Consider the following 18,302-nt stretch of genomic DNA (forward strand, 5'->3'; position numbering starts at 1 on the left):
ACACTCTGGCTTTACTCAAAGTCAGTGGCATGTCGTTAGTTAACATTGAAAAAAGCAAGTGGCCTAAACAGCTATCCTGGGGAATTCCTGATTCTAACTGGATTATATTTGATAGGATTCCATTAAAGAACACCCTCTGTGTTCTGTTAGACAAGTAACTCTTTATCCACATTATAGCAGGGGGTGTAAAGCCATAACGCATACGTTTTTCCAGCAGTAGATTATGATCAATAATGTCAAAAGCTGCACTGAAGTCTAACAAGACAGCCCCCACAAACATTTTATCATCAATTTCCCTCAGCCAATCAACAGTCATTTGTGTAAGTGCTGTGCTTGTTGAGTGTCCTTCCCTATATGCATGCTGAAATTCTGTTGTCAATTTGTTTACTGTAAAATAGTATTGTATCTGGTCGAACATAATTTTTTCAAGAAGTTTATTAAGGGTTGGTAATAGGCTGATTGGTCAACTATTTGAGCCAGTAAAGGGGGCTTTACTATTCTTGGGTAGTGGAATGACTTTAGCTTCCCTCCAGGCCTGAGGGCACACACTCTCTAGTTGGCTTAAATTGAAGATGTGGCAAATAGGAGTGGAAATATCGTCTGCTATTATCCTCAGTAATTTTCCATCTAGATTGTCAGACCCTGGTGGCTTGCCATTGTTGATAGACAACAAGAATGTTTTCACCTCTTCCACACTGACTTTACAGAATTCAAAAGTACAATTCTTGTCTTTCATCATTTGGTCCGATATACTTGGATGTGTAGTGTCAGCGTTTGTTGCTGGCATGTCATCACTAAGTTTGCTTATCTTGCCAATGAAAAAGTAATTCAAGTAGTTAGCAATATCAGTGGGCTTTTTGATGAATGAGCCATCTGATTCAATGAATGTTTTCCCCAACATTTCATTTAATGTGCCCCAAAGCTTTTTACTATCATTCTTTATATAAATGATCATTGTTTCAGTGTAGTTACATGATTTCTTAATTTGCAGTACGTTTGCCAATCAGTTGGGCTGCCAGACTTAATTGCCATACCTTCTGCCTCATCCCTCTCAACCAGGCAATTTTCCAATTCCTCATCAATCCAAGTGGATTTAACAGTTTTTACAGTCATTTTCTTAATGGGTGCGTGCTTATTAGTAACTGGAATAAGTAGTTTCATAAATGTGTCAAGTGCAGCGTCTGGTTGCTCCTCATTACACACCACAGACCAGCAAATATTATTTACATCATCAACATATTAATCACTACAAAACGTATTGTATGACCTCTTATACACTATATTCCAGCCTTTGGAACATTGATTTTCCTAGATATGGCTACTATATTGTGATCACTACATCCGATGGATCTGGATACTGCTTTAAAGCAAATATCTGCAGCGTTAGTAAAAATGTGATCAATACATGTTGATTATTTAATTGCTGTGCCGTTTGTAACTACCCTGGTAGGTTTACTGACAACCTGATCCAGGTTGCAGCCACTGGTTACAGTTTGAAGTTTTTTCCTGAGTGGGCAGCTTGATGATAGCCACTCAATAATTAAATCACCCAGAAAATATACTTCTCTGTTGATATCACATACATTATCAAACATTTCACACATATTATCCAGATACTGACTGTTAGCACTTGGTGGTCTATAGCAGCTTCCCACAAGAATAGGCTTTAGGTGAGGCAGATGAACCTGTAGCCATATTACTTCAACAATATTTAACATTAGATCTTCTCTAAGCTTTACAGGAATATGGTTCTGAATATAGACCACAACACCGCCTCCGTTGGCATTTCTGTCTTTTCGGTAGATGTTATAACCATTTATTGCTACCACTGTATCATCAAATGTATTATCTAAGTGAGTTTCAGAGTCAGAATATGAATGTCATCTGTTACAAGCAAGTTATTGACTTCATGGACCTTGTTTCTTAGGCTTCATATGTTAATACGGGCTATTTTTAGCACTTTTCTGGGTTGCTTGATTGTTTTTAATGCTTTAACTGGGAAGCTTGTCAAAGGTAGACTTACTCATGCTGATAGTGCAGGGTGAGCTGCTTAAAGTGGTCTTCCTACTATTGCACACCGCCTCAGTGCTAACAGTGTAACTCTGGTTTATAGGCTCATGATTACTGCTTACAATAGCTGTAGGATAAACAGATGTATTCGGTGCAATTAGGGGTACATAAATTAAATTACTTACATTGTGTTCGCCAATGCCCCTAAAATCATGTACATTTGATGCAGCATTATGACAACAATCATTGTCACAATGGTAGGGATTAACTGAGGTGGTCTTGGATCATTTACCAGTCATTGTTTCAAGGCAGCCTTGAAATGCGTGAATAGAGTCCAGGAGTCAAGAAGATTTGGATGGACTCCGTCATTCCTGCAGAGCATCTTCTGTTTCCAGAAGGTGTCAAAGTTATCAATAAAAGTGACTCCAGCAGAGCTACAGTAGTCTTTTAGCCAGATGTGTAATGCCAGCAGTCTGCTGAATCTTTCACACCCGCGGCCCAACGATGGTACTGAACCTGAAATTATTAGCCATTTTTTTTAGTCTTAAAATGCTAAAATCAGTTCTTTAAAATCAATTTTCAAATGTTCTGAGCTAGCCTTCTGATGTCGTTTGACCCCACATGGACTACGACAGTGTCAGCTCCCGGCATCTGTTGTAGAGCAGTCGGAAGCATCCTTGTTATGTCCTGTACTCGTGCTCCTGGGTAGCACAGGGTTTTTGCCTTGAGGACCGAGATGTTTCTCACCATAGAGCTGCCTATGATGACAGCTGGTGGTGTTGAATGGACCGGTCTCTCAGGTAGCCTCACGGTCTGGTTAGCTCCGAGAATCTGAACCCGAGGTAGAAGCCACCGGAGAGGGAGACAGATCCGAGGTTGCAACGTGCATCCGTGAATACACGCCACTGCCAAATTGCAACGTGCGCCCACTTAAATCAACGCATTCGTAACAACCTAATCCTTTCTAAACTTCTATTCGATCAAATAAGCCTCGCGTAGCAAATTATCAATTACATTTTTGGTTGACCAAGTTCGACACTCATTGACCTCCATCCAAAAAAAAACATCACTTGGGGGCTTATTTTCCTGGACAGATTTTGGGCAAAGTCAAACCTCTCGCTTTACTTCTTCCACTATGGCGCAAGTCTGACCATTTGTATCCCCTTAATGCAACACACTTAAACAGGCCACAGACTTGCCAAAAGTGATCAGCTCGAATGCACCCAGTGTGTCCCTTTGCTTTGAAATAATGGGAATTACTGCTGAACTCCGCCCATGTTGAGCTTGCTCCTTTTTGCGTCATCAAAAGTCGACGCTGAACTTTTGACGTGTAGAACGTGTTAAATACTGTGCTAAAACAAGTGATAACAAGGTGGCGTTTGTATTCTTTTCAACAAATATTGGTGTAGTTAGCAAGTGTCTGTCGGTATTGTAAATAAAATAAAAAAAAAGGAAAATTTAGCAGAATAAGGTATGTATTCGCTAGCCAGCCAACAACACTGTTTCGCACACAAACTGTCTTCCTAGACGGTCTTGTAGCTAGCTCGAGTGTACACAACGCAGACCACCAACACTGAACTGATTGTAGCTAAAACATAGCGTTCGTTCCAACGTACTAGTTAGCTAACGTTTATATAGGGAATATTCATAGCTAGTTGGTAGCTATGATAGGGATATTTCACATCTGTAGAGTCTATCGAAGATGGTTAACTAGCTAACTAATGTACACTATGTAGCAAGGTACGGATGACTAACCAGTTAAGTAGTTAGTTAGCTAAATCACTACAAAACACGTGTGCACGTTAGCTTGTCATCATGATGTAGCTAACTTACTAGCAATATATTCCAGAGACGGTGAGTTAAGTAGCTAGTTGAGGAACGCAACTCCGTTCTCTTATATCGAGGCGGAGTTGAGTTCTGATGACTGGTCGCGGGACTTGCTAGCAACATCATTGAGTCGACATAAGTTGATTCTTGTAAAAATGCCAATTCTGAAAACGCTTACCTATAGCTATGTTTTATTCCTGTACAACTGCGATCCTTCCGCGGGGTAATGAAATTCATACTTCTAAAAATTGTAGCGAATACAACCGACTTTTTGCTCGTACTATGTGAACTGAGATATAATTGGGTCAGTGCTATCACTGGGATATGGACTATCACTGGGAAGGTTACATTTTAAATGGTAAGGTTAGGGACGTCCCAATGATTCCTGATAGTACGGACCCAATTTAACCGCAGTTTACTTGATACGAGCATGAAGGGGAAGTCGTTTTGTATTAGATATATATTTTTATTAGAATTATGAATTTTAACACCCCGCGGATGGACCGGAGTTGTACAGGACCAACATTCGTACATGTACGCGTTTTCAGAATTGACATTTTTACAATAATCGGTTGATGGTGGTGACTCAATGTTGTTGCAAGCAAATCCCGCGACCAGTCACCAAAACTATTATATTGAATTATATTTTATTTGAGGAGTAGGCCAAATCAGTAAGCTAGTGTTAGTGATGATATGCTAAAAAAGCTGTGTTGGTGCGTGCAAGAGGATCGAGTAGGGAATCAATCTAGCTCATATCAACATTTACAATGACAGGTGAGTCTCTCCTGTTGCATGCACCAATGCAGTTTCTTTTTGCACATTCTCTCAAGACCCCAAGTAAAGTTTAGTTGATGACATTGTTTATTCTATGTGTCAGGCCAGACCATGGCGTCGGCATCTGCTAGTGTGGATTCCAAGGCAGAGCTGACCTCTCTGCTGGAGCAGTGGGAGAGGGAGCAGCAGGCCAGCACACCGGACCTGGTCCACATCCTGACTAAGTGAGTGTCTGAGTAATACAGGAGGATAATTGTTGGTAACACCAGTGGATATTATGGGAAGTAACATCACTGAATGTTTTGGGGAAGTTTTTATTTGCTTTCACCTTATTTATTTATGCCACATATTACTTGAAGGTGTGTGTGTATATATATATATGTATGTATGTATATATATGTGTATATATATATATGTGTGTATATATATATGTGTATATATATATGTGTGTATATATATATGTGTGTATATATATATGTGTATATATATATGTGTGTGTATATATATATATATGTGTGTATATATATATATATATGTGTGTGTGTATATATATATATGTGTGTGTGTATATATATATATGTGTGTGTGTATATATATATATGTGTGTGTGTATATATATATATGTGTGTGTGTATATATATATATATGTGTGTGTGTATATATATATATATGTGTGTGTGTATATATATATATATGTGTGTGTGTATATATATATATGTGTGTGTGTATATATATATATGTGTGTGTATATATATATGTGTGTATATATATATGTGTGTATATATATATGTGTGTATATATATATATGTGTATATATATATATATGTGTATATATATATATATGTGTGTATATATATATATATATATATGTGTGTGTATATATATATATGTGTGTATATATATATATATGTGTGTATATATATATATGTGTGTATATATATATATATGTGTGTGTATATATATATATGTGTGTGTATATATATATGTGTGTGTATATATATATATGTGTGTGTATATATATATGTGTGTGTATATATATATATGTGTGTATATATATATATGTGTGTATATATATATATATGTGTGTATATATATATATATGTGTGTATATATATATATATGTGTGTGTATATATATATATGTGTGTATATATATATATGTGTGTATATATATATGTGTATGTGTATATATATATATGTGTATGTGTATATATATATATGTGTATGTGTATATATGTGTGTATGTATATATATATACGTACATATACATATACATATATATATACATATACATATACATATATATATACTTGAAAAAAAAAAATATATATATATATATTATTTTTTATTTTTATTTATATATATATATATATATATATATTTTTTTTTTCATTTTTTTTTTTAAGTCTCTGAACATTAAGAAATATGTGGTTGTATGTTTTTGAATATATCATGGGTTTTCTTTTCCCCTCAGGATTTCAGAGCTGGTGGAGAGGGAGACTGAGGAATATCACAAAGCTGATCCGGATCCTTTTGAAGACAGGCACCCTGGTAAGATTATGTATTTCTGTTGTATGTAGTCATAACTATAGCAACAGTGATAGTTGTTGACCTTCTATAGGTTTTTCTAATTCTCCCAACCATTTGCCACTTAGGGAGAGCGGATCCAGAATGCGTCTTGGGTCAGCTGCTAAAGATCCTGTTAAAAAATGATGACTTCATGAATGCTGTAAGACCTGAACTTTTTTAGAGGTGATTTTTCCCTACACATTTACAGAATGGTATTCGTTCAAATTTGAATTATTTTAACTCCTGTCTTTTTCTAGCTCGTTAATAGCTATGTGATGACCAGCAGAGAGCTCACCCTCAACACTGCAGCCTGTCGCCTGCTGCAGAACATCATGCCTGGGTTGGAGACTGCTGTGGTCTTTCAGGAGAAGGTAGGCTATAACCTACATCTGTGGAGATGCACTTGAACATGTTTGTATATTTAGTTAGCTATAATATACAACTGATTCAAATATTCAATAATCATGATGTCTGTGTGTGTACATGACAGGAGGGCATAGTGGAGAGGCTTTTTAAATGGGCCCAGGAGGCAGAGCAGCCACTGAGAATCTATGCTACAGGCCTGTTGGCTGGAGCAATGGAGAACCAGGACATCGCTGCCAACTACAGGGAGGAGAACTCTGTCGTGGTCAGTGGCAACATCCTACTACTACCTGAGAAGGTTTAACAACATCAACATAAGATCTTGTGTAAATACGGTAATGTAATACGGTAATGTGGGTTCAATTGAATTTAGCCCTGTCACCACAAGTGGTGCCAGGCTGTCAATCACCAGTATCTGTGAATGATACTAGATGTCAGTATCTGTGAATGATGCTAGATGCATCTTTTTCTCTTTAGGTGCCTCTGATGCTGCAGCGGCTACGCGAGCTGCAGGCCAAGGACACTGAAAACCGGAAGGGATTTAAACGGCCCAGTCCCAGGAAGACCCTGGGGGAACCTCTCTTTCCTCTGGATGAGGAGACGGTCGACGTGGGCTTCGAGGACAACCCCTTCCCCCCGGGGAATAAAGGCATTGAGAGGAATGAGAAGGGATCAGATGAGGACCAAGTGGAGATCCACAGCCACGAGTCTTACAGCGAGATCTCCTTCCACCTCAACTACCTTAACCACACCCACAAGACCAGCAGCTGCGCTAACTCAGCTGTCAAAGGCCTGATGAAGCCTGTGTCTGCCCCGCCGCCTCTGTCCAACCGGGACTTCCCCGACGGCAGGGAGGAGGGCAGCACTCACCTCAAGAGGAGAGCAGAGAGGGAGAATGGACGGAAGGTGAAACAGAAACTGAACTTCTCCCTGCCAGACCCGGAGAGGAACTTCAGCGAGCTGTCCAACAGCAGCTGGTCTGAGATGAGCCCCTGGGTGATTGGGAACAACTATCACCTTTACCCTCTGACCCCAGAGATGGAGCAGAGGCTCATCCTACAGTACCTCACCCCTCTGGGAGAGTACCAGGAGGTTAGTGTCTGCTACATAAACCTACCAGCAGATGTCAGTCTTATCAAACTTCTTTATAAGAGCTAGTGCTGTAGTTGTTGAAGACAATATGCCATAAATGACTGGTAGACAGACGAGTAGTTCTCTACATCCATTTTTTATTTCTCTGTATTCATTTGTCTTTCAGCTTCTGGCTGTCTTCATGCAGATGGGAGCCTGTGAGCTGCTCATCCATTACATGGACCTGAAGCAGACCAACGATGTACAGCTCGCCTTTGAGGCTCTCAAGGTAACCTTTCTACAACTGACCTATAATGCATCTCAATTGTTTAAAGAGGAGCATCCCAGCCTTATCCTTAGATTCTCATTTGCTACCTGTAGTACCTAGCCTCCCTGCTGCTGCATAAGAAGTTTGCCGCCCAGTTTGTGGTCCATGGAGGGGTTCAGAAGCTGCTGGAGATCCCCAAGCCTTCCATGGCCGCCACAGGGGTGTCTCTGTGCCTCTACTACTTGGCCTACAACCAGGATGCCATGGAGAGGGTAGGACAAACACACACTGCATAAAAGTCAACTGTTCATAAAAGTTGTGACCTGTGGTACATGGGTGTAACATGATTTACTTCCATGTAAATGTGTAGGTCAATACAAATGTGTGTTCATGTGTCCCCATTAAATGTTTCTCTGTTTCCCCTAGGTGTGTATGCTGCCCCACTCTATCCTGTCTGAGGTGGTGAGCTACAGTCTGTGGCTGTTGGAGTGTTCCCACGCCTCGGGCTGCTGCCACGCCACCATGTTCTTCTCCATCTCTTTCTCCTTCCGAGCAGTGCTGGAACTCTTCGACAGGCAGGACGGCCTCCGGCGCATGGTCAACCTGGTAGGAGGACCTGTGTGGTTTAGTCATGCTTCTGTTACATCCAGTTGTATCCTGGTGAAAAGCACTTGGTATTTCACTGTCTCCAGATCAGTTCTCTGAACATCCTCTGTATTAGACTGCTGTTTATTTTGTATTCTACGGTCTCCAGATCAGCACATTGGAGATCCTGAACCCTGAGGACCAGGGGGCCCTGCTGAGTGATGACCAGATCTTCTCCAGCAGGCAGACGGCCAAGCACACCTGCATGGCCCTGCGCAGGTACTCCGAGGCCCATCTGGCCATCAAGGTGGAGCAGGTCAAGCAGTCCCTGCAGCGGACTGAAGGGGGTGCTCCCATTCACCCACAGCCTTACTACAAGGTAGGAGGAACATGCTGTTCCATGTGTGTTGGGATATTGTGATGATTTCAAATTGTCTTGGGTCCTCTTTCAATTAATGAAATTGAATTTTAATTAACTACCTCAATTGAAATGGATTTTACCGCCATCCCCCTGGAACCCATCATCACAGATGAACTTTGTTGATGGTTTTCCTTCAGTGATGCCTTATTCTCTTTATGTTCCCCAGGCATGTAGTTACACCCATGAGCAGGTGGTGGAGATGATGGAGTTCCTGATTGAGTATGGCCCAGCCAGGCTGTACTGGGAGCCTGCAGAAGTTTTCCATAAGCTCTCCTGTGTGCAGCTTCTCCTGCAGCTCATCTCCATCGCTTGCGACTGGAGGACCTACTACGGCAGGTAAGGACAGAAAAGAAATGCATCCTTCCTTCTAAGGATGGAGTTATTTATCAACTCCATCTGCTCTATATTAAAATACACCTCTGTTCATTATGGAGAACATTTCTCACAAATTCAATTGAACACAAAGTTGTACTCTGTGACTATTTCACCCTGTGTTGTTTTGTCGCCTAGGAGTGACACAGTGCGTTATGCCCTGGACTTACTGAGCATCCTGACGGTGGTCCCTAAGACCCAGCTGCTGATGTCGGAGTCTGTGGCCGTGTTGGATGGGGAGGGGGGCAACGCCATCTCCACCGTGGGTATGTTACACTGCCCTGCCTTGTCATTAACCTCTTGGGGCTAGGTGGGACGCTAGCGTGCCACCCGTGGTGCACTCCATCAACAGCAGGTGCATTTCAAGAGCGGCAAATTTGAATCCAAATAAATGTCAAAATTCAAATTTTTCAAAAATACAACTATGTTACACCATTTGAAAGATAAACATCTCCTTAATCTAACCACGTTTTACGATTTCAAGAAGGTTTTACGGCGAAAGCATAAATTTAGAGTATGTTAGGACAGTACATTTACAAGAGTTGTGTGTAATGTTTTGTCAAGTCAAAGACAGGGTCACCAAAACCATAAAACCAGCTAAAATGATGCACTAACCTTTTACAATCTCCATCAGATGACACTCCTAGGACATTATGTTAGACAATGCATGCATTTTTAGTTCTATCAAGTTCATATTTATATCCAAAAACAGCGTTTTACTATGGCATTGATGTTGAGGAAATCGTTTCCCTCCAATAACCGGCAGTCAAGTCAGCGTAACAAATTAAATAATTAAAATTAGAAAACATTGGTAAAATATTATATTGTCATTTAAAGAATTATAGATTTACATCTCTTGAACGCAATCAACTTGCCAGATTTAAAAATAACCTTACTGGGAAATCACACTTTGCAATAATCTGAGCACTGCGCCCAGAAAAATACGCGTTGCGATACAGACTAGACGTCATGTTGGGGAGATCTAAAATCGAAAATACTATGTAAATAATCCATTACCTTTGATTCTCTTCATCAGATGTCACTTCCAGGTATCACAGGTCCATAACGAATGTAGTTTTGTTCAAAAAAGCTCATCATTTATGTCCAAAAATCTCCGTCTTGTTAGCACATGATGTAAGCCAGCCGGACTTCTCGTCATGAACGAGGGGAAAAAATATATTTACGTTCGTTCAAACATGTCAAACGTTGTATAGCATAAATCATTAGGGCCTTTTTTAACCAGAACATGAATAATATTCAAGGTGGACGAATGCATACTCTTTTATAACGTATTGGAACGAGGGTACCCAACATGAACTCGCGCGCAAGGTGTCTAATGGGCCATCATCGTTCCATGGCTCTTGTTCGGTCAGATCTCCCTCCAGAAGACTCAAAACACTTTGTAAAGGCTGGTGACATCTAGTGGAAGCAATAGGAAGTGCCAAAATATTCCTAAACCCCTGTGTTTTTCAATGGGATAGGTTTAAAGTCAATACAACACATCAGGTATCCACTTCCTGTCAGAAAATTTTTGCCTGCCAAATGAGTTCTGTTATACTCACAGACACCATTCAAACAGTTAAAGAAACTTTAGAGTGTTTTCTATCCATATATAATAAGTATATGCATATTCTAGTTACTGGGTAGGATTAGTAACCAGATTAAATCGGGTACATTTTTTTTATCCAGACGTGCAAATGCTGCCCCCTAGACCCAACAGGTTAAAGTTGCACGATATGGGCAAAAAAATCATTGGAACATCTGTGTGTGGGAAGCAGCCACAAGAGGAGAGTTTAACAACCGAATAAACTATAAAAACAGACGGTACATGCGGCTAATTAGCATTTCAAAATATTTCATGCGATATGGATGTCTTGCGATATGTATATTGCACAAGTCAATGTACACTGTACAAAACATTAGGAACACCTTCCTAATATTTAGTTGCACCCCCTATTGCCTTCGAATTCGTCGGGACATAGACTCCACAAGGTGTCAAGCGTTCCACAGGGATGCTGGCCCATGTTGACTCCAATGCTTCCCACAGTTCGCTGGATGTCCTTTGGGTGGTACACTTGATACACATGGGAAACTGAGTGTGAAAAACCCAGCAGCATTGCAGTTCTTGACACAGTTGCCTGGCACCTACTACCATACCCTGTTCAGAGACTGAAATCTTTTGTCTTGCCCATTAACCCTCTGATGGTCACACATACACAATCCATGTCTCAATTGTCTCAAAGCTTAAATCCTTCTTGAACCTATCTCCTCCCCTTCATCTACACCAGTGGTTCACAAACTTTTTATAGTCCCGTACCCTTTCAAACATTCAACCTCCAGCTGTGTACCCCTCTAGCACCAGGTTCAGCGCACTCTCAAATGTTGTTTTTTGCCATCATTGTAAGCCTGCCACAAACGTGGGAAGTGACAGAGCTCTTATAGCACCAGGGCACAAATAATAATAATAATAATAATAATCAATAATTTTGCTCTTTATTTAGCCATCTTACATATAATGCCTTATTTGCTCTTCAAAAATGGTGAATAACTCACCACAGGTTAATGAGAAGGGTGTGCTTGAAAGGATGCCAATAACTCTGCAATGTTGGGTTGTATTGGAGAGAGTGTCTTAAATCATTTCCCACACAATCTATGCCTGTATTTAGTTTTCATGCTAGTGAGGGCCTAGAATCCACTCTCACATAGGTACATAGTTGTGAAGGGCATCAGTATCTTAACAGCGTGATTTGCCAAGGGTGATTACTCCTGAGCGCAGCCCTATCCAGAAATCTGGCAGTGGCTTCTTATTTCAATTCAATTTTCAAAGAACCGCTTGCTGCAATTTCGATGAGGCTCTCTTGTTCAGATATCGGTAAGTGGACTGGAGGCAGGGCATGAAAGGGATAACGAAACCAGTTGTTGTTTGTGTTGTCCGTTTCTGGAAAATACCTGTGTAATTGCGCACCCAGCTCACTCAGGTGCTTTGGTATATCACATTTGACATTGTCCGTAAGCTTGAGTTCATTTACACACACAAATCATACAATGATGAGAAGACCTGTGTGTTGTCCTTGTTAATGCAGACAGAGAAGAGCTCCAACTTCTTAATCATAGCCTCAATTTTGTGCCACATATTGAATATAGTTGCAGAGAGTCCTTGTAATCCTAGATTCAGATCATTCAGGCGAGGAAAAAACATCACCCAGATAGGCCAGTTGTGTGAGTAACTCGTCATCATGCAAGCGGTCAGACACGTGAAAATGATGGTCAGTAAAGAAAACTTTAAGCTCATCTCTCAATAAAAATAAAAAAACGTGTCGATACTTTGCCCCTTGATAACCAGCGCACTTCTGTATGTTGTAAAAGCGTTACATGGTCGCTGCCCAGATCATTGCATAATGCAGAAAATACACGAGAATTCAGGGGCCTTGCTTTAACAAAGTGAAACATTTTCACTGAAGTGTCCAAAACATCTTTCAAGCTGTCAGGCATTCCCTTGGCAGCAAGAGCCTCTCGGTGGATGCTGCAGTGTACCCAAGTGGCGTCGGGAGACACTGCTTGCACGCGCGTTACCACTACACTATGTCTCCCTGTCATGGCTTTTGCGCCATCAGTACAGATACCAACACATCTTGACCACCAAAGACCATTTGATGTCACAAAGCTGTCCAGTAACTTAAAAAATATCCTCACCTGTTGTCCTGGTTTGCGGAATTTTATTTAATTTTTAGTCAGTGAAACGAGGCTACTCAGGCTGAGGGGGGGAAACTCACCCAAATGTATAGCCCTGTTGGAAAATCTAAATGGACTGTGTGAAAATGTGAATTACATTTATATTTGGTGTACCCCACGATGGCATTGCGCGTACCACTTGTTTGGAAATAGCCGATCTACACTGATTTGAAGGGGATTTAACAAGTGACATTAATAAGGGATCATAGCGTTCACCTGATCAGTCTGTCATGAAAGGAGTAGGTGTTCCTAATTTTTTTGTACACTCAGTGTATAGCCCACCTGCCATGGATTTCTATTTACACAACCCCATATATCCAGTAGACCAGTACTCTTGGCTTTGCGTTCTAATCTTAATGTTCTGTTGTTCCTCAGGTATGGGTGTAGTCCTGGTGGTGGCAGAGGCAGAGGTGTTTGTGAATGATGCCGAGATCCAGAAGTCTGCTCTGCAGGTGGTCATCAACTGTGTGTGCGCTCCAGATAAACGCATGTCTGGCATCGGCAAGTTCATCTCTGGCACGCCCCTCAGACGTCTACCCCAGACCACCAAGAACAGCGAGAGCGTGCTCTCCAAGATGTGGAACGTGGTGCAGTCCAACAACGGCATCAAGGTGAAAGTATTTATTTCAGAATTGTCTATTGATCTTACGCTTGAATGTTTTTGGGCTCTACTGGTCTCATATTTCTACCATCTCCCTGTAGGTACTGCTGTCCCTGCTGACAGTGAAGATGCCCATCACAGATGCGGATCAGATTCGGACCCTGGCCTGTAAGGCACTGGTGGGTCTGTCCCGCTCCAGCTCAGTCAGACAGATTATCAGCAAGCTGCCTCTCTTCAGCAGTGGACACATCCAGCAGCTCATGAAGGAGCCCGTGCTCCAGGACAAAGGCAGCGAACACGTCAAGTTCTGCAAGTTTGCGGCAGAGCTAATCAAGCGGGTGTCTGGTAAACCCCTCATGATCGGGACGGATGTCTCCCTGGCCTGGCTGCAGAGGGCAAACGTGGTGGCCCAGTCCAGAATATCCTTTCCTGAGAAGGAGCTACTGCTGTTGATCCGGAACCACCTGGTGGTCAAGGGTCTGCATGACACTGCCACCACACTCACCAAGGAGGCCGACCTCCCCATGGCCATCCTCCCCCACCCATCTTCCTCAGCTTTGCTTCCTGTCGTTGTTCCCCCTGCCTCTCCTGCCCCTGCCCTCCCCCGGACCCCTCGGCTGGCCAATGGGGTCACAGCACGGTTGGTGAGCCACAGCTCTCATCCGTCCGTGCCGTTGTCAGTTCACCCCCTGCCTCGTCCCTCGACGTCGCAACTCCTCACGGTACCTCTGGCCGCCCCTCCCCTGTTGATCCCTCACCAAAGCAACGTCTCTCCCCTGATTGGACGGATCGTGTTCATGCGAGAGCACCCGTCACCGTGCCCCGTGCCTGCCCTCTGTAAGAAGCCGCGGCTGCTGAGGCAGAAGTCAGACTACGGTTCCTTCAGTCAGAGTCCAGCCATGAAGAAACAGCTGGACAGACACCTACCCTCTCCCCCCGCCCTGGACAGCATCATCACAGAGTACCTGAGGGAGCAGCATTCGCACTGCAAGAACCCCGTCACCACCTGCCCCCCCTTCTCCCTCTTCACCCCCCACCAGTGCCCTGAGCCCAAGCAGAGGCGCCAGGCCCGAACCAACTTCACCTCCCGACACACACGCAGGGTTGTCTACCCAAAATACGGAGGGGTGGATGGCGGCTGCTTTGACCGACACCTCATCTTTAGCAGGTATGATTTCTTCCTACTACACTGGGGACTCAGCACAAAGTCCTTGTGTAACCGATGTGAAATGGCTAGCTAGTTAGCGGGGTGCACGCTAATAGCGGTTCAATCGGTGACGTCATTTGCTCTGAGACCTTGAAGTAGTTGTTCCCCTTGCTCTGCAAGGGCTGCGGCTTTTGTGGCGCGATGGGTAACGATGCTTTGAGGGTGGCTGTTGTCGATGTGTGCAGAGGGTCCCTGGTTCGAGCCCAGGTAGGGGCGAGGAGATGGACGGAAGCTAAACTGTTACATTGTTGCCGTGACCCAGATCACTGGTTGCTGCAGAAAAGGAGGAGGTCAAAAGGGGGGTGTGCGTAACCGATGTGAAATGGCTAGCGAGTTAGCGGGGTGCGCGCTAATAGCGTTTCAATCGGTGACGTCACTCGCTCTGAGACCTTGGAAGTAGTTGTTCCCCTTGCTCTGCAAGGGCCGCAGCTTTTGTGGAGCGATGCGTAACGATGCTTCAAGGGTGGCTGTTGTCGATGTGTGCAGAGGATCCCTGGTTCGAGCCCAGGTAGGGGTGAGGAGAGGGACGGAAGCTAAACTGTTAAACTTGCCTTTTAGGCTGAGGTGGACCTTGGGTGGACCTCTTTGGATAATAATTTCTCTCTCTTTTTATATATCACCTCAGCAACAAAAATAACTTCCTCTCACTGTCAACTGCGTTTATTTTCAGCAAACTAATCGTGTAAATATTTGTATGAACATAAGATTCAACAACTGAGACACAAACTGAACAAGTTCCACAGACATGTGGCTAACAGAAATGGAATAATCTGTCCCTGAACAAAGGGGGGGTCAAAATCAAAATTAACAGTCAGTATCTGGTGTGGCCACCAGCTGCATTAAGTACTGTAGTGCATCTCCTCCTCATGGACTGCACCAGATTTGCCAGTTCTTGCAGTGAGATGTTACCCCACTCTTCCACCAAGGCACCTGCAAGTTCCCGGACATTTATGGGGGTAATGGCCCTAGCCTTCACTCTCCAATCCAACAGGTCCAAGACGTGGTCAGTGGGATTGAGATCCGGGTTCTTCTCTGGCCATGGCAGAACACTGACATTCCTGTCTTGCAGGAAATCACGCACAGAACGAGCAGTATGGCTGGTGGCATTGTCATGCTGGAGGGTCATATCAGGATAAGCCTGCAGGAAGGGTACCACATGAGGGAGGAGGATGTCTTCCCTGTAACGCACAGCTTTGAGGTTGCCTGCAATTACAACAGGCTCAGTCCGATGATGCTGTGATACACCGCCCCAGACCATGACGGACCCTCCACCTCCAAATCGATCCCGTTTCAGAGTACAGGCCTCGGTGTAATGCTCATTCCTTTGACGATAAACGCGAATCTGACCAGCACCCCTGGTGAGGCAAAACCGCGACTCGTCAGTGAAGAGCAATTTTTGCCAGTCCTGTCTGGTCCATCGACGGTGGGTTTGTGCCCATAGGCGACGTTGTTGCCGGTGATGTCTGGTGAGGACCTGCCTTACAACAGGCCTTCAAGCCCTCAGTCCAGCCTCTCTCAGCCTATTGCGGACAGTCTGAGCACTGATGGAGGGATTGTGCGTTCCTGGTGTAACTCGGGCAGTTGTTGTTGCCATCCTGTACCTGTTCTGCAGGTGTGATGTTCGGATGTACCGATCCTGTGCAGGTGTTGTTACACATGGTCTGCCACTGCGAGGACGATCAGCTGTCCATCCTGTCTCCCTGTAGTGCTGTCTTAGGCGTCTCACAGTATGGATATTGCAATTTATTGCCCTGGCCACACCTGCAGTCCTCATGCCTCCTTGCAGCATGCCTAAGGCATGTTCACGCAGATGAGCAGGGACCCTGGGCATCTTTCTTTTGATGTTTTTTAGTCAGTGGAAAGGCCTTTTTAGTGTCCTAAGTTTTCATAACTGTAACCTTAATTGCCTACCGTCTGTAAGCTGTTAGTGTCTTAACGACCGTTCCACAGGTGCATGTTCATTAATTGTTTATGGTTCATTGAACAAGCATGGGAGACAGTGTTTAAACCCTACAATGAAGATCTGTGAAGTTATTAGGATTTTAAGGATTTATCTTTAAAAGACAGGGTCCTGATAAAGGGACGTTTCTTTTTTTGCTGAGTTTGTTTTTATTTTTTTTCAGGTTCCGACCCATCTCTGTGTTCAGGGAAGCAGACGAGGATGAGAGTGGGTTCATGTGTTGTGCCTTCTCTGCCCGTGAGCGGTTCCTGATGCTGGGGACGTGTACGGGCCAGCTCAAACTCTACAATGTGTTCACAGGCCAGGAGGAGGCCAGCTATAGCTGCCACAACTCTGCCATCACACACCTAGAGCCATCACGGGTCAGTGAGGTACATGTACAAATCAACCTATCTTGTGGATATCTAAAACATAGTATTTAATTAAACCTTTATTCTTGTCTTTTGTCATCAGGATGGCTCTCTGTTGTTGACGTCAGCATCATGGAGTTATCCTCTGTCTGCACTGTGGGGCATGAAGTCAGTGTTCATCATGAAGTAAGTGTGACTCACATAAGACTAACTTTGGCCCAGTCAAATCAATACAGTTGGTTATTGCTTTCAATGGGGATGACTGCTCTACCGTTCCCTTTCTATGGTTCATTCTACTGGTTCTGTGTGTATGGTCCTCAGAGCAGGGAGCTGCTGAAAGGGGCTGACGGGTTCTTTAATTATGCACACTAACTGAACTGCCTTAGGGCTGGAATCTTTACTTCATAGAACACAGACAGTGTAGTGGGGCCACAGTGTAACAAAAGCAACATTGGGGCTTTTGTGATTTTAGCTAGAACAACATTGGTCCCTCATTGCTCAACCAAAATGTTCAATATGAACTGAAGTCAGAGGTTGTAAGGATTGCCTTGGAATTTGTATTTTTAAATTTATTTTCAATTTATCTTTATTTTTTAGATGTTTTGTTTTATATACACTGCTCAAAAAAATAAAGGGAACACTTAAACACATCCTAGATCTGAATGAAATAAATAATCTTATTAAATACTTTTTTCTTTACATAGTTGAATGTGCTGACAACAAAATCACACAAAAATAATCAATGGAAATCCAATTTATCAACCCATGGAGGTCTGGATTTGGAGTCACACTCAAAACCACACTACAGGCTGATCCAACTTTGATGTAATGTCCTTAAAATGAGGTTCAGTAGTGTGTGTGGCCTCCACGTGCCTGTATGACCTCCCTACAACGCCTGGGCATGCTCCTGATGAGGTGGCGGATGGTCTCCTGAGGGATCTCCTCCCAGACCTGGACTAAAGCGAGACATGATGTCCCAGATGTGCTCAATTGGATTCAGGTCTTGGGAACGGGCGGGCCAGTCCATAGCATCAATGCCTTCCTCTTGCAGGAACTGCTGACACACTCCAGCCACATGAGGTCTAGCATTGTCTTGCATTAGGAGAAACCCAGGGCCAACCGCACCAGCATATGGTCTCACAAGGGGTCTGAGGATCTCATCTCGGTACCTAATGGCAGTCAGGCTACCTCTG

At 43.2% G+C, this 18,302-nt stretch overlaps 1 protein-coding gene across 11 annotated transcripts in view; it reads left to right on the forward strand.

The window, feature by feature from the left end:
- Positions 1-3,299: 3,299 nt before the first annotated feature.
- The window catches only part of LOC145860896 (DDB1- and CUL4-associated factor 1), a 39,563-nt gene continuing 24,560 nt past the window's right edge, over positions 3,300-18,302 (forward strand). The window contains exons 1-17 of one of the 11 annotated variants that reach the window (XM_082961983.1): positions 3,300-3,481; positions 4,715-4,835; positions 6,085-6,161; positions 6,266-6,339; positions 6,437-6,550; positions 6,670-6,807; positions 7,020-7,634; positions 7,801-7,902; positions 7,995-8,153; positions 8,308-8,487; positions 8,636-8,845; positions 9,054-9,223; positions 9,398-9,525; positions 13,367-13,602; positions 13,694-14,760; positions 16,923-17,130; positions 17,213-17,295. In XM_082961983.1, the coding sequence (XP_082818109.1) occupies positions 4,723-4,835; positions 6,085-6,161; positions 6,266-6,339; positions 6,437-6,550; positions 6,670-6,807; positions 7,020-7,634; positions 7,801-7,902; positions 7,995-8,153; positions 8,308-8,487; positions 8,636-8,845; positions 9,054-9,223; positions 9,398-9,525; positions 13,367-13,602; positions 13,694-14,760; positions 16,923-17,130; positions 17,213-17,295 (3,674 nt within the window). In that variant the 5' untranslated portion in view covers positions 3,300-3,481; positions 4,715-4,722. Of the gene's footprint in view, positions 3,482-4,321; positions 4,612-4,714; positions 4,836-6,084; positions 6,162-6,264; positions 6,363-6,436; positions 6,551-6,669; positions 6,869-7,019; positions 7,635-7,800; positions 7,903-7,994; positions 8,154-8,307; positions 8,488-8,635; positions 8,846-9,053; positions 9,224-9,397; positions 9,526-13,366; positions 13,603-13,693; positions 14,761-16,922; positions 17,131-17,212; positions 17,296-18,302 lie in introns of those variants that run through there. The other 10 variants (XR_014380657.1, XM_082961981.1, XM_082961982.1 and 7 more) reach the window with 10 other exon arrangements.

This window comes from Salmo salar, chromosome 15 (genome assembly GCF_965601325.2).
Source record: "Salmo salar chromosome 15, fSalSal1, whole genome shotgun sequence".
NCBI lineage: Eukaryota > Metazoa > Chordata > Actinopteri > Salmoniformes > Salmonidae > Salmo > Salmo salar.